This window comes from Monomorium pharaonis, chromosome 3 (genome assembly GCF_013373865.1).
Source record: "Monomorium pharaonis isolate MP-MQ-018 chromosome 3, ASM1337386v2, whole genome shotgun sequence".
Lineage (NCBI taxonomy): Eukaryota > Metazoa > Arthropoda > Insecta > Hymenoptera > Formicidae > Monomorium > Monomorium pharaonis.
In genome coordinates this window covers 21495178-21511781 of record NC_050469.1, presented here as the reverse complement: position 1 = coordinate 21511781, position 16604 = coordinate 21495178, and the positions used below count along the sequence as shown (strand labels likewise).

At 34.4% G+C, this 16604-nt stretch overlaps 2 protein-coding genes across 5 annotated transcripts in view; both read left to right on the top strand.

Annotated features, from left to right (window-relative positions):
* LOC105837877 (ETS-like protein pointed) overlaps positions 1 to 14603 on the top strand; it is a 124812-nt gene extending 110209 nt beyond the window's left edge. For all 4 annotated transcript variants that reach the window (XM_012683033.3, XM_012683032.3, XM_012683034.3 and 1 more), the window contains 5 exons: positions 9695 to 9895; positions 10496 to 10804; positions 11054 to 11323; positions 11720 to 12020; positions 12203 to 14603. In XM_012683033.3, coding sequence (XP_012538487.1) covers positions 9695 to 9895; positions 10496 to 10804; positions 11054 to 11323; positions 11720 to 12020; positions 12203 to 12266 — 1145 coding nt within the window. In that variant the 3' untranslated portion in view covers positions 12267 to 14603. The remainder of the gene's footprint in view (positions 1 to 9694; positions 9896 to 10495; positions 10805 to 11053; positions 11324 to 11719; positions 12021 to 12202) is intronic.
* An 843-nt stretch (positions 14604 to 15446) lies between these two features.
* LOC118644658 (DNA mismatch repair protein Mlh3-like) lies at positions 15447 to 16514 on the top strand. The gene is made up of 2 exons (XM_036283649.1): positions 15447 to 15527; positions 15889 to 16514. Exons 1-2 carry the CDS (start codon positions 15447 to 15449, stop codon positions 16192 to 16194), a joined length of 387 nt encoding a protein of 128 aa, XP_036139542.1. The 3' UTR covers positions 16195 to 16514.
* The last annotated feature ends 90 nt before the right edge of the window (positions 16515 to 16604 follow it).

The following is a 16604-nucleotide window of genomic DNA, read 5'->3' as shown; positions in this document are numbered from 1 at the left end:
AAATTTTTATACAATTTATTGATGTTACAACTTATTGAACAACAAACTTCTTCTTTCGTTTTTCTCGCGAGTCCTTCGGCGAAAACGATCTCGGCAAAATCGATTTGCGCGATTTGCGTCCTACAACAGGCCGATACGTCACAATTATAACATTCGGCTATCTGCATAATGGCCCGTAACTATATCGTTACTTCGAACGTAAGGATCTTTTGTTCGCGATGCACGTCCCTCGTCCTTCCCCGTTAAGGTGTGGCCCTCGTTAAGCTGGCAATAAAGCGTATCGCGCAAGGTCTCGGCGGCACACGCTTGGGAGCTCGAGTTACACGCTTCGGATGCGTCGAATTGCAGCGGGGCCTGGAGATAAAAACTGTATCGATGTTGTACGCGCTTTAAATGGCACGAAGATATCGGTGCCACGGTTCATAAAGTTAATTAACTCAACCTCGCTGTCGCTCTGCCATGCCAATTTCTCTTATTCGCGTGATAAGCGGCAACGAAAACGTGCCCGTAAACCGTACAATTTATGTTCGAATCTTCAACAATTACTGGTTCCCTAAATGTTCTTCAACAATTACAGGCTTACGATTTATACACTGAGAAAAAAATACTGAAATTTTACTAAATTTTCATTCAAATAAATCTTTGTTTTAAAATACGGCGGAATAAAATTTTATTCGTGGCAAATAATACAATTAATAAAAATAAAATTAAATTTTATAGAAATGTATCTCTCTCTCTCTCTCTCTCTCTCTCTTTCTCTCTCTCTCTCTCTCTCTCTCTCTCTCTCTCTCTCTCTCTCTCTCGTTATCACAATCAATTTTTTTATAACTATTAATATTGAAAGAAACGTTATGGACAATATTTGTTTCTGGAATATTTCAATTTCTTTCCTCAGTGTACTATTCTTAATTATTCAGATTGAAAACAATGAATCTTTAATTGAAATAAATGAATTATTAAAATGTGGAAAAAATTGATTGGTAATTGATGATTAAAATTGTGAAGATTCTTTTCACAATATTTTCATATTATTTACGTATATTTATTTAACCAAGGGAAAAAAATCACGTATTCAAAATCAATCGAATATTAAACGTTTAAAGGCCGTCTTAAAGTGTCTGCGCGCGCGTCTAGAAATCGCAACGTCATAATTTTATTTATAATCATCCATAATCTGAGCACATCCAAACGTCCGTCAATATCGTCACATAATATGATTTCTGGATCATTAATCACTGTCGACTCAGAAGAACAACGACCCCTCATTTGATGACAACGCGACGATCGGGGGAAGAGCGGAATATTCCGGCTTTAAAAAAAGCGCAATTAAGTAGCCTTCACATTCCGCGTTACAGCGCATTGTATGGTTATTTAAATATAACGGCTACGTCAGCAATCGCGTTTTCGAAATTGAGTCTTCGAGCAAATTCTATCTCTCGTGCGAATCGATGATTCCTGGGGCGGCTCACTTCGGTCTATGTTATTCGCGGCTAACTCTGTTTTTATCCCATTTATTCTCCTGCGCTGATAATTAATGATCCAGAAGCAGCGATGGTTGCGGCGAGCGACGCTTCTTTCCTCGTAACACGCGCACGCGCGCGCGCGCGCAATTATGCAAATGCCTTCGTCTTCGGAGTGCGTGCGTGCATGCGTGCGTGCGCACACAGATGCACCTCCGCGGGGTGAGCGCAGGCAGAGTGTGGGAGAGTTCGCAGGTCACCGGTCTAACGAACAATGCGCGATTTCGTCGTGCCGTCGTCGTGGACGACTTTTTTACGAGCCGTGCTCATCACGCGCGGTCTCTCCCTGCACGTATAATTCCGCGTCTGTGCCCCGGTGGCCTGTGTGCGTACGCGTGTATGCGTCGGGCGCGTATACACGCGCGTTTCGAGTAAAAGGGAACGATTCACGACCACGGCAGGTATATGAAACGTACGTTCGGTAGGCTCGGAAACCGAGAGCCGGGAGAAAGAGCGGCGTCGTTTCGCCGCGCCGCCGCGGTCTTTATACATATTGTGTTGTGCATACGCGATAGAGAGATGGATGCGGCGAGATAGCGCGGGCACGGTCGTTACTTTCGTTTTAGCGCGATTGCGGGTTCGTTAACATTTCCCGCTGGCCCATTGTTCTAACGGCGGCGCGGATGATTTTTGTTATTTTTTTGTTATTTAAGAAAAGCCCACCGGCGGGATTTTCTGGGTTGAGGTCCCCCCAGTAAGGAAACCGCGCGTTACGAAACCATGCGCGTACCATTACGCTAATAAACGGGATGTTTTTTTTTTGTTGAATTGTGCGTCACGTTGAAATCGTTATCATTCAAATTTATTCGCGCGGAGCGGTAAATAGTCTCTCAACACGATTAATGGTTTTATCGAACCTGACGGGATTGTTTTTTTTTCTTTCTTTCTTCCAAGCGCAAAAGGCGTTAACGTTTTGCTTTTAATGAGGAAGGTTTACGTGTGTATTCGATACTTGGAAACGGTTACTTCGTGTAACACGTTTGATGAGGTGATCGTTTAGGCACACAGATGCCAGGCACACAAATGTGGAAGATAACGACTCTAACGTAACTCACGTTTATCGAAAGTTCACCGAAAGGTTCGTTTTCCCGGGGAGTCCGGGGATACAATTTTTCTTCTAATATAAACGGGAATAATTCTGCCCCGGATCTCGAACACGAATGACCCTCGGAAGACTTGGGAACCATCCCGGGCAAAGATCTCGGATTCACGCAGCGCTTCTAACGTGGCGAACTATCGATTTCGTCTAACGTTACGTTAAGAGTCCCGGATCCCGATGTGGGTCGCAGCCACGGAGTTCCTCGGCCCAAGATAATGACCTTACGGCGCGGCGGCGAGTCGAGAACATTCGTGAGGCAGGTTTTAATTTTCAAGAGGCCGCCGGGTCTTTTTCACTCCTCCTCCCTTTACTCTCTCTTCCTCTAGTGCCCTGCGCCACGGCAGACGGCAGCTGTGTACGCCGGCCGAGCGTTTCATTCGATTTGGCACGTGCCACGAGGCATTGCCGCCGTCGCCGTCGCTGTCGCTGCTCCTGTTACTGCCCGCCGCCGCCTCCATTGCTCACCGTTACTGCCGCCTAAGCGGCCGACCGACGACGGTTCTCCGGCAGTCCTCGTCGGCACCTGTTTCACAGCTGATACGCGGCTGCTGCCACTTTAGCCCCGCTCGATATACCATAGCCCGACTGACTGCGGCGTTCCCCCCCCCCTTCCCCTCTCTCCGCTTTCTCGTGTGCAACGGCTTCCCCCTGCCCCTGAGATATGCACTTTTCAAGATGTAGCCGCCGAAATTTCCTCGACTGTTGATCTATTAATTAACGAACGCTTTCAGCCTGTGCCTGTATTGGGTCGGGCACAAGGAGCTTATATTTAGATAGGCAACGTATTTTGTACGAAAGGAAGGTTTCGAAGGGACCCTACAACCGTTGAAATGTATTTCGTTTTTAATTTATTGAGAATTTTGTCCAGTTGTGTCTGATTGTCGAAGCGCGTCCAGTTTGCGAGAATTGAAGAGAGAGAGAGAGAGAGAGAGAGAGCACGTACGATACATTGTGAAAACGCTTAAAACATTTTTATGAGAATTCTAGAATTTTTTTTCAAATTATTTGCCTATTAACGAGCGATTCTCATTATCGCATTACATTTAAATGCCGAACTTTGAGTTGTCATTACACGACCCCCTCAAAGCTGCAAAGAAAATAAGTTAAATGTACGTGTAATTACGTTAACAATTTGCAATCGGTCTTATCAGTCTTAGCTTATGAAAATAGCGCTGTGTCGTCACAATGGATTACACTTTTAAAAGTAGACGCGGCATTATGCCGCGATCGATCGCGAAACTGTGTTAATTGTAACATTAGTTGCGTGCGCATTAGTTTTTTTTTTTTTTTTACAATTGCAAAATAATAAGTGCGGCAACTTGCTAGTCGCAATCGTTACGTTTCGACAAGGATAGCTGGATTAAACTATTTGCGACATGAAAGCAAGTTCTTTCTTTCGGCGCGCTTCGTTCTTAGTCCAAGACACATTTTTAGGCTCATTATGCCTGAAATTCTAAACGATGACTGGCTTCAGTAGAAAACAGAGAGAGAGAGAGAGAGAGAGAGAGAGAGAGAGAGAGAGAGCCTGTGTGTGCAGCGTGAGGGCCAGCTCCAGGCTGCACTCCCACGCTCATCGTCCATGAAACACGGGGTGCGAGGTGCAGCTACTACACGCGAGCCTCGCAGGTGTACTTAGAATATGCAGGGCCCTGTCCCTACGGCCCTATTAACGACGCCACGGTCGCCACATGGACACGGGAGTTATGGGAAAGCAGGAGGGGCTTCGCGAGTAATTATTTCTACGGGAAAGCGCACCCAAGACGCTCGGCCTGATGCAATAATCGCCGGGCGAATTGCACATACGTTGGCTGTCAAATTTTGAACGCGAAGCAAAAGCAGTTGGGATATAACTTTGGGATTTTTGCTAGCCGCAAGATTTACTCCGACGATCGGAATCGAAGAAAGAAATCAGTGTGCTACTTTGAAATGGTCTGTACCCTCGACAGATGTCGTATGGAGTAGAAGAGATCCTTCCAGAATTTTCTAGACAGAAAAGCGTGAAAGACCGCTAAAGCTTTCACGCCCGCGTAAAATAATACGATTACAATAATTTAAAGTTTTAATAAATTTTTACATATATAATAATATAGATTTACGTTTGTAACTTTTGTAATTTTTACAATTTTCTAATTGAGAAAGTTATATTCTTAAAGTCTGTTTTATTTGTCACCATTATTTCTTTAAAAGTTTGATTTTATCCATATTTATAACATATTTTTTATTAAAAAAAAAAAAAAAACCTAGTGCACGGTGGAAAGTTACCTTTAAAGCTGGTTCTGCCTCCCCTCAACTGTAATTACATCCAATTAAAGACGGCTAAGCAAAATTAACGATACGTGGTCGGTGCGACACTTGTGCGGCGGTGCTCACCTGTTTTTTTTTTCTTCGTTACTAAAACGTAAGTGTGGGAATGTGGGGTGGCGACGCGTCACATGCGCGCGATAGAGCGCTGTCGTTTTCGACGTAAAGGTGGATTATGGTAATTCGTTGAGGTCTCTATCGCCCGCATTTCATCGCGTTTTACATATTACTAAACAAAAGGTCAATTCTAACGGACGCGTTAATCGCGCCGACTAAACTGTTTGTACCGTGTAAGCGAGACGGAGAGGAAGAGATATGCAGTAACCACGGTAGGGCATAACGATAACAATCCTGGCAAGCCACCTGGCTTCACCTTAACAGATAAAACGTATTCGGCGTCACCTGCTTCTTATTGACGTTCCGGCAAATTCTAGATAAATTGAAGTTAGTGACTCGGCCTTTCCATTTAAATTGCATACAAAAGTATTCGAGCGACTTCGCGTCTGTCATTCAATTTAATTTAAGCTGTATATTTAATATTAGAGATTGCGAAGTGTAGATTTGAAACTAAAGACTTTACTTTAACTGATTCCACCGATCTCTGTTTGTGTTCTTAACGAATTATGACTTGTGATAGCGAATTTTTATCTTAAGAACTGGAGTGTCCGCTCAAATGGCGGTTGAATTTAATTATTAATTTAATTTTTTGTGATTTTTATATATTTTTTTATTTCTTTATTATTAAGATTTTATTTTCTAATTAACTGTATTTAGGACGACATTAAAATAATTAACATAAAGCACAAAGTAAAAACTGTAAGTTCCAGTAGCAGACATGAGTTTGAGATAAGATAGGTGACCCAACTAACTTCTGACTGTTGCTCTTTCTTTTGTGATTAAACCTAAGAAAAACCCGGGTTTTTCTTATCTTCTTTAGTTCCATAAAGATATTTAGACGACAAAACGCTCTACAAACTACAAAATAATTTTAGAATAATCACGCTTGAGAGCAATTTGTTCACATGAATTAAAAGATGTATTCTGGAACTATATTACTTCTTTTCGTGTGTAAACAATTTTATGGTATTTTTCTGAGATAATAATGTATAGTACATAATATGACGTTTATTCTCACGTGCTAGTCATCTCTACATTGCAAGTCTTTATGTAATTCAATATTTACTCAACTGCAAAGTATAACAATGTAATAAGAAATAAATGTATTTTTATTTCATATCTGGAACAAAGTATTATATTTATTTAAATTGTGCAGATTAAACTAAATAAAATTTTTTTGTTATAATGATTTATATAAACTATAGTTATTTTTGAATTTAAAAAAATGGAGAAAAATTATATTGAAACTAAAATATATTTTAGAGCTAAAAGTAATTTAAAAAAAAATGATGCTACAACCCCTGGTCTTCATCCCGGTCATGAAACCCTTGGACATTGTTTTTTTTAACACAGACAAAATATGCATAAAAACTACTTATGTTGCAAATTGGTGTAATATATGTATTGTACCAATAAAAAATATTACCTATGAAAATAGGGAAGTCATTATTAAGGGTACATTCTGGTGTAAGGGCACTAAAAATAAGACCTTTTTGGAATGTTTTTAAAGAAAACTATAAGACATAGAGTAAGTTAGAGTATGGTGGCCATACGGAAAAGATGGCCAATGGCTATAATTTCTCCAATAATTGCTAAATAATGTGTTTTCGTAATTACTTTCAAAGATAATCAATATTTACTGTAGTTTATGTGCGTATACTATTCGAAATAACGATATTGTGGATGTCATATCATGTTTTTACTTTTGACTGTCTGCAAAGTTTTTCACGTGTTTATTAGAAATTGCCACAATGTCGAATAAATTACAGTGCTGTTCCAATGAACGTTACCCACGTAACAAAAGTATGTAAATTGTAATGTGTAATTATATTTTTTATTTTCTTTTCTATTTTTTAAATAAATTCTACGATTATCTTTCTCTCACAGTTTGGGCAAGATAGTCCATGACATTTCGGGATAAGTGTTTATGTATATATTTTATTTAAAAAACGAGAATTAAATTGTGCACCTAATATTTTAATTTGACATATCATATATGTCTTTTTTTAGTAATGATAATGAGTTAAATTGATCTTAAATTTTTGTGAACATTTAATATTAAAAATATATATAAATAAAATTAAATATATGTGATAATATGTGTAATAAAACTAAAGATGTAAAATTATAAGTTTTTTTATTATTCTGTAAATGTTAAGTACATAAAAAATGTATAGCCAACTGTTCTATAATATTATGGCCAAGCTAAAAGTTGTGAAAGGTGGCCAATGTTCATGTTTCAATATTTTGATAATGAAAAAATTTTATTAAGTATTTTCTTTTTAATGTCGATAGTTTTACATACTTAAAGCTTCAGTGAAGTAATATATCAAACGCTATTAAAAAATAATAAAAATAAAAGTATGTTTTTTGCATTTAAAAAAACTATGGCCATTTTACCCGAGTTTATTTTACCATACGATTTTAATTTTTCACACACTTATTAATACACATATCAAAATATGAAAAAAAATTTTACAACAATATTTTATTTCAAAATTCCAAGAAATTAGTTGAGGCGCTGCGTTGAAAAAATGAAATGACTAAACGGTTGATACGATATCTCAGAAGAACCAATAACCTGAAATAAAAAAAAACAAATTTTTTTCTTAAAGTTTATTTACGTTACGCTATCGCGTAGACTAGAATTATTTAAAAATATTGAAAATTCGCGAGTTGACACGTGTTTTTAGAAAATAATGTGAAAAAACGCTTGGTCAAGAAAGTTGGATAGAAAATTTAATTTTCAGTGAAACCGCGGTTTATTATAGTCTATGCGATAGCGAATCAATCTACGAATACAATGTCGCAAGAATTTTTAAAATCGATCGATTAATTTTCCCAAAATCGTGTCAACCTTCCCAAAAAACATTTCGAGAAAAACACGTTTAAAGTTTTTTTTTTCTAAATATATAGAATGATAATTAAACTATTTACCGTTAATCAACGATTCCTGGTCTATAAAATAAGTCTCATTGTTGTTTTGAGTGCTCCTTACTAAGCAGTGCTTTAATCAATTATCGTTTCACTCCTTAACCTCTTAATAAATTACTTTCGCCTCTTTACCTGCACTTCGAGCACCGCTTGACTTTTGGCTGTAGAATCGTTAATTCTTTGAATTTTTGTCTGAAATATTAACAGTATTCTTGAAATGTTGTACAATCAAAATATGTAATTAAAAAAATGTTTTATTTTTATTTTGCACCAGAATGTACACTTAAAAGAAGAAATATACATAATAATAATAATAACAATTTTATTTTAATATCTCATCTTACACTCTTAGAAAGTATAGAAACACTATAAAGAAAAAAATATAAAGAACTTAATCATTTACTTGCGTTCTCTATATTTTGGGGGTGACGCAACACTTTTGACTGATATGGTAAATGTTTTATAAAATCAAAACGCTTTGAGACTAGAAGCTCAAGTTTTCGAACGTTGTATCGCGGTGATCTCATCCCGAGGTTCACGCGCGTCACAACAATGCGTTAATTCGCCGATCCTTCGAACATCGCGACGGTGATTCGAACGCCGCGCGGGCGCGCGGAGAAACCTCAGCCTCGCGCGATACTCGGGCTCTCTCTCGCGCGATCGTAGAGCGGAAGTCGAGGATAGGCGGAGTTCGTTCGGACCAATCGTCGAGATACGCGCCGCCCACGTGTCAGCGGTGGTTCCTCCCTGCGGAGTATCGGAGTGCCGTAGCAAGAGATGCACGGCGATGCAGCATCGTCGGTTCTTCTTTGTCCGCGGGCGTCGCGACGCTTCTGCGATAATTTCGTTCAAAATAAAAATAATAAAAAGGTTAGATTAGGTTCACCGAACCCGATGAATGGTTTGCGTCGTGACACACTTATTTACTGTTCTACGACTTTTGAATTTGCGCTAAAGATGGGTTGGGATCCTGTGGTGAGTTTTATTGATATAGCTCGTTGTTCTTAGAATATAAGTCACTATTATTTTTTCATATAATCAGTCCCTTCATCCGGCTTTGAAACCGGCTGTGTTGGTTGAATTCAGCTCTGGATCGCCATGAATACAATTTATACTGGAAAATTGTTTTTGCACTGAAGATGGCACAAAGTGAGCCGAAACGTTTGCTGACTACTATGTCCACGATTAAAGCCATTTAATTATTACTTGGCGTGTAATTTATTTTGCCCACAGACAACAGCCCCTTTTTAAATTGTTTTTGATTAATGAAGGGGTATTATAGAAGGGCGTAAAGAGGAACAATCATAATTAAACAAGGAATTAAAAACAAATTTATAGAAATGTTGAGAAAATAATATATTATTTAGAATACTGATTTTTAAAAAAGTTAAAATAACATTATTATTATTGAGAAAGAGAGAGAGGACATATCGAAATAATAGAAAATATTAAATCTTTGAACAGTTTTTTTTCAACTTCAGTCTAATGTGGAATTTTATTTAGAAGGAATATAATTGTAATCGTAAGATTTAATGTTTTCTATCCACAAGTATTCTTAATGTGATTTCTTTTCAGAATTGTAGTGAGCGGTTATATACTTTTTCCGTTTATCTAACGAAAATTAACGAATTGAATTTGATATGTTTAATAATCAAGTTAATTAATTTTCTATCATTTACTAAAACATTATAATGCAGAACGAATTGTTTCTTTCAATTTGCAGGCGGCTACAATCACCTCCGTAGTCCCGTGTGCCAAGACGAAAGTCAAAGAGACGAAGCGTCGCCTCCACCCCACAGCCATAGCACTCAACCACCGACCTCTCATTCTAGTACCCCTAACAGTAATAACAACAACAATAACAACAACAATGCCAACAACGCGTACATACATCTACGGAATTTAAATCAGCTCAAAACGGAATGTAAGTTTTTTCATTTTTGTCGTCTTTTTCTTGATAGATATTGTTACGCAAATTAATATTTTGCAACATTTTGTTTTATTGAATTTATCAGAAGTGCTTTTATTATCAATCTTTATTCAAACATTTTCATGTTTATCTTAAGTAATTTGTAAGACTTAACAAGAAGATAGCTAGAATCTCTTTCTTATTTGAGAGATGGCATAATTGCACGAAAAATTTTTTTTTAATTGAAAGTTAATTTAAATTAAATGAATTAATTTAATTAATTAATTAATTGAAATTAATTAATCAATTATAAAATTTATTTGTTGAGAGATTATTCACTTGTGTATTATTTTGATCTCAATTCTTTTTTTTATTTTTCTAATCGCGATAGTTATTCCAAAACTATTTTTGTAATAATATGTAATTTATTTTCCTTTATTTTTATTTTGATGCTGTTAAAATTATAATTTACGGTTTTAATGTTTGTTGTAAAATGACTAAAATATTACGTGATATATAATTTTAAATTGTATTACGAATGTTTTCTAAAGGATTTTATTGATAAGAAAGGGTTATTGCAGAAATTTAATTAACAAAAATATATAAAAATTACAGCGAACTACAGCAATCATCACATAACCGAGCATCTTCAAGGCGGTGGCGGTGGCCTAGGCAGCGGAGGCGAACTCGCGGGTGCAGGTAACAACGAGAGCGACTTGAGAGTCAACGCGACCGCTACAGAAAATTACATGACGCCGGCGCATTACTCGGGATACGACGAGGCGTCCGAGTATCACGGCTTGTCGCAAGATCATCAGGCACCTCATCCGTACAACTTGGACAGCTCGTCGGATTTCTACGGCGCCAGCGGAATCCACATCGAGCCAAAGTACCAACCGTCACCGTTCAAAAACTATCCTCGAGGTTCGTAGACAGAAACTCTGAAAAAGAGATAAATTGTAGATTAGGATCTATAAATTTAATATTAGATATATATATTATATAATAAATATATTTTAATATTGTGTATATATTTATTTCTTCTTATTTTATATATCTGATATTATATAAAAGGAAAAATTAAATTAGTTTTCTCTTTTGTTTATAGTACGTTTGTAATTTAATTACGATTATGTTAAAAGTAACATGTTTTCTTGCTTTGCTTGCTGATAGGACGCTATCACGAGGGTTACAGCGAGAGTGGCGGATACGGGCAGTACGATGCAACGCCATTCCAAACGGTTCCCGGAAGCGGGAGCGGTGCTGGAAGCGGCGGCGTCGGCGGTGATCAATGGGGTGTCGGACTTGGGGATCATCTGCCTCACCCGTTTCTTGCGGGACTCGGACCGCGAGACTCATCCAATCCTCATCATCCCACATCTATCGCTAATAATACGGACCAAAAGCCGTTATTGCAAAGCTCGATGCTCACCGGTTATCCAAGTAAATTCACGATTCGATAATTTAATAACATATTTTACAAATTATTAATAAATCTTTTCCTATATTTTTTTTACTCTTGTTATCGTTTGAAGATTTTCATTCCTGCAATATCAGAATTTGTTTTCAACTTACTTAAAATTTATAGTATTATTATGTGAAGTAGTAATTCTGAGAATATCTCTCTCTTTCGTTTGACAAACAAATGCTTTAGCAATAAACTATTTAGTTTTTCATTCTTTTTTTAATCTAAATATTTATTAAGAATTATAATAGACATAGAAAGTAAAAGATGAATAATAATCTCAGATTTAAAAATATGGGAAATATTTTACTAATTATTTTATTTACTTTATTATATTTTAATATATTTTGATATTAATTAATTTGCTTTTTTAGGTGGCGGCCCACCATGCTTTACTGGATCAGGTCCGATTCAACTGTGGCAATTTCTGCTGGAACTTTTAACTGACAAAACGTGTCAAAATTTTATTTCGTGGACCGGCGATGGTTGGGAATTTAAACTGACCGATCCGGACGAGGTTGCACGTCGTTGGGGTATTCGCAAGAATAAACCTAAAATGAATTACGAGAAGCTGAGTCGAGGTTTACGTTATTACTACGACAAGAACATTATACATAAAACTGCTGGCAAGCGATATGTGTATCGCTTTGTGTGCGATTTACAAAGTCTACTAGGGTAAATATAAGCGTTTACATATTGCAATTATTAAAAAATTTTTTATAAACTTTATTATACACTGACAAACTTAAACATTTGTTCTTGTTAAATAATGTCTATATAAAATTTAATGAAAATATTAAGCTTTTGTCTGAGAGTGAAGAATGTTAATTATTATATTCTTTTTCTTTTTTTTGTAGATACAGCCCGGACGAGATACATGCAATGGTAGACTTGAAGCCCGAGAAGAAAGAAGAAGACTGAGTTTTTTGTTAATGAACATGTGCTTAGGACTGTATCGCACAGATAAACGAATGTACTAATATAAATTCTTCGCATTGAACATGCAAGAGAAATGGAAGGATGAAATATCCATACGATGAAATCGCTATGAAATAAGTATATTCAGATGCAGAAGACTGTGATAGTCCGTCTTCTTTATTCAAATATGAACAAAAATCGAATCGGTCGTATGTACCAAAGACAGGGTTTGCATACCATTGGTGCCTAAAGTTGAATAAATCGCGAATTTGTTTCTAAGTGATTGATTTATCACAGCAGATTTTAGAGGATATTTATAGGCATAACTCGTCAATTTATACATATATATATAAATATATATATATTTTTAATGTTACATGATTTTTCAACGCTATACTAGCGTCAAGATACTTGGTGATGCCGCTAAATTATTTATGTCTCATCATTTTAATATGTGTGTTATATCTCGTTGATAGATGACTCGATATGTGATTGTTATTACAATAATTTTACAATGAACTCATTACAGAATGTGAGCTGCACAGCGAGCTTCTCAATTCGATTTCGACTTTTATGCTTTTTTCTATATGTATAGATTTTAATTTAGAAATTAGAAATTAAATTTAAACTTATACTCTTCTTCCAAGCTCGCTTTTCTAAAAAAAGAAACATGTATTTTATATTATTTCTTAATTATTGAATATATGTTTAGTATGTGCTCGCGATATATTAAATATATTTAATATGTCCAGTCGTAATAAGAACTCTTTGTTACTGATGTAATTTAAAGAAAAAAGTGTAAATTGAAAAAGCCTTGCTGATGAAAAAAGTATGCTGTTAATTTTTTAAAGAAATAATTTTTAAGGATAAACTTTGCTTTCGTTCACTAAGATATTCTCATTGAGAGATTGTACATTTATATTTCTAAAAACAAATAAATAATTTATCTGATGAAGAAAAAGAAAGGGCCATGTGCAACCAGTGTTCCCTAATAATTAACAGATTTAAAAAATGTTTTACTTTTTTCAAAAATATTTGTACATTAATTAAAAACATGTTATAATATATCATTGTGGCAAATTTTATAAAACATTATTATCATCTAAAGTAAAAATTTTTTATTAATTTTTTCTAATAATTTTATTAAAACATACCCAATAAATATTGATAAGTTTATTGAATTAGAGTTAAATTGATTTTTGTGACTCATGGAACACTGGGTAATGCAATTGTATCAAATTTATAGCAATGTATATGGATAACGATATATATCGTTATACAATTTATATATATAAAATTATTTTATGTAATTTGCTTAAATAATTAAATGTTTTTATCAGTCGATACGTTACATTGATTGTAAATGATGAGCAGATAATATTAATAGCACAAAAATTGACGACTTCAAACACGAGCAATATACTTCCTATTTTTATGTGTCCTAATATCTAATACATATATATATATACATGTATATACATAATACAAATTATATTATCATATACAGTAGTACTCTCCGTTTATCCGCATACCATTTATACAAATAAATTCGTGCTTACACAGTTTAAAATATACGAATATTAAAATATACGAAACTCATAGTTGACTTCGATATTTCGGATAATAAGTGTTCGACGCGTTTTTTTAAATATTGGTTCCTATTACTAAAATTAATAAGTACTGGTAAAGGGAAGAACTAATGAACCTTAGAACTGTTCTATTCTCATATTTGAATAAGTGGAATTTAATGTAATATTATATACATAATTCTATTTGGTATTATATGTATATGTATATATATGTATATGTAAACTTAAACTATTTTTATATCCGCTGTGTTTGTTAAGTTTCCAAGGACCAAAATAATTTAAACTACAAAATAATAAGAAACACCGTAATGTCTCTTTAGGCATAATTAACAGTATACTAATTTCAAAGATCGTACGCGAGTTTATTACGTTGATGCGGATTGTTAAGGAAAGACGTAAAATTGGTAGCAACTTTATTGAGGTCTCCCACTAAAGCTACCATAATCCTTCTAGCGCGGTAATCGTTACGATTAAAGTTTCGTCTAGTTGTGTCGTCACCCGAATGTTAAATAAATTATATTAAATACTCTTAGAGCACCCCGAATGTGCGGGGCGAAAAACCGTGTAAAGCTACTCGAATGATAATATTAAGTTATCGCGGTTTTGACACTTGTTATTATTAAAGAAAAAAGAGAAAGAGCCATACTTCTTTTCCAGGATTATATATAGCATTTTGAAAGAGATATGAATGCAGGAACTTTTTAGTAGATGCAATAAGAAAAAAAAGAATAAACAGATTTTTATAAATACATTCACGATTAGCTGCCGCTTATTTTCTCTCTTCCCCTTTTCCATCTAATTCTATTAAATTAAAAACTCAAGATTATTTTTGCAACGCTTTTAAATTGCGATTTATTTTTGTGATTTTTTTTATAAACAAATTTTTTTATAAGCAATTATGTGATTTTCTAATAAGCAAATCCAAGCTTTTCTTTTAAGGAAAAAAATTGATCAATTCTGTTATTAATAAACTTTTCTTTTATTTTAGAATTTAAAATGTCTCCTTATTTCTGATTTTAAATGAGAAAAATATTAAATATTGCAAATTATAACTTTTATTTCTTTAAAAAAAAAACAGTTATTACACACAAAATGTGTAATTTTTTAATATTATTGTTATTACATACACAAGATTCATGATTCATTGTCTTAGAAAAAGGAATTTAAAAAGAATTTAAAAGAAAGTTTTTTATAAAAAACTTTACTACATATTAAAAATGTAATATTAAAGTTAAATGAAAACAATGTAATAAATAAAACAAAGAGGACAATTCAATAAAATTTCCCAATTTAGAAAATTATACAATATTTTTTTCAGAGCAATGACAACAAGAATCTTTTTTAAAGTTAAAAGTAAAATTATATTTTTTATAATTAAAAATAAAATAAATGATAAATTTTGAATTCCGAACTCTCTTTTTGAATACGTGCTTTAAATCTCTTTTTTTACTCTATTTTAAGAAAACGTGGGAAATAAAAAAGTGTAGAAAGGGTGGAGCAGGTGTATGATTCTCGGCGCCATATTGTAGAGTCTCCTCTGAGAGAAAAGCAGCACATTTTCATTGTCCTTTTTTATTTCGTTTCTCATTACAGGATGGAGGATATTATCGAACAATCAACCGTTCAAACATTAACATTAAGTATCGCGTCTTTCGAACGATGCATCTCAGAACTGGTAGGTCATTTTGCATCGTAAAACATGCATAATTTACTGTTATAAAAAAAGTGAATTTTAAACACGTTTGTATTTAGAAATTTTCATAGTTTGATAATCTGAATTGTTTGCTACGGTCTTAATTAACACAATTTTAAATTAATTATCAAATCAAGTATTTACTAAAAATTATTTAACACCTTTAAATTAACTATTAAGTTTTATGTTCTAACTTGCATGTTATGTTACTATAAAGAAAAATGAAAACATTTCATCTCAATAGTATTATCTCATTAGTTTATCGTATCTCTTATATTGATTTCTATCAAATGAATTAAGGGATCGAATGATGACGTAGGTACACATAAATTAAACATTACAGATAGCGAATTCTTTAAACGCGCACGCAGCGGCAATCGCGGTAAGAATTCATGCGGGAAAACGTGAAATTCAGATTGTCGATAATGGCGTCGGGATACCAAACAACATGTTGAAACGTATCGCGGAATACGACGCAGAAGTTGCGAGCAATCAGCAGCAAGTATTGCCCGAATTGAAATATCTGGCGAATGCTCGTCGTTTGTCCGACCGTCTTACGATTGCTTCGAGGTATCAACATTCTAAGGAGACTTTCATGAAGGTATTAAATGTCAACTTGAAATTGTCAACATGTAGTTTGATTAAATGATTAGGCAATATGGACAAAAATAACTAATGTAAAAATATGAGTACGTTTTTGTTACTTTTGGCATTAAGTATTCTATATCTTCAAACTTTAAAATCAAAAGTAAATTAAGGAATTTTAAATTAATGATCTAAATTTGATTCTCTAGCGGTCAGTGTTGTATTTTTGCAATGTTTACTTTCTACATATAAATATAAAAATCTATTAATAAATTTGGAATATTTGCACTCTACTTAATACTTAACTTATACTTAAAAATTGAAAATGGAAATGTACATTGCACTAATCACAGAAATACTGTCAAAAAGATTAGACAGAAAAAATAATAAAAATAAAGAAACAATGAGGTATTGAGAGACTAAGATTTTTTAGTAAAAAAATTGATAATTAATATTAAATTAATGATAAATTTT

Excerpts from the sequence above, each read along its gene's own strand:
- LOC118644658 (XM_036283649.1), top strand. The coding sequence starts at position 15,447 with ATGGAGGATATTATCGAACAATCAACCGTTCAAACATTAACATTAAGT. Across the intron at positions 15,528-15,888 it reads AACGATGCATCTCAGAACTG|ATAGCGAATTCTTTAAACGC; the intron begins GTAGGTCATTTT and ends TAAACATTACAG.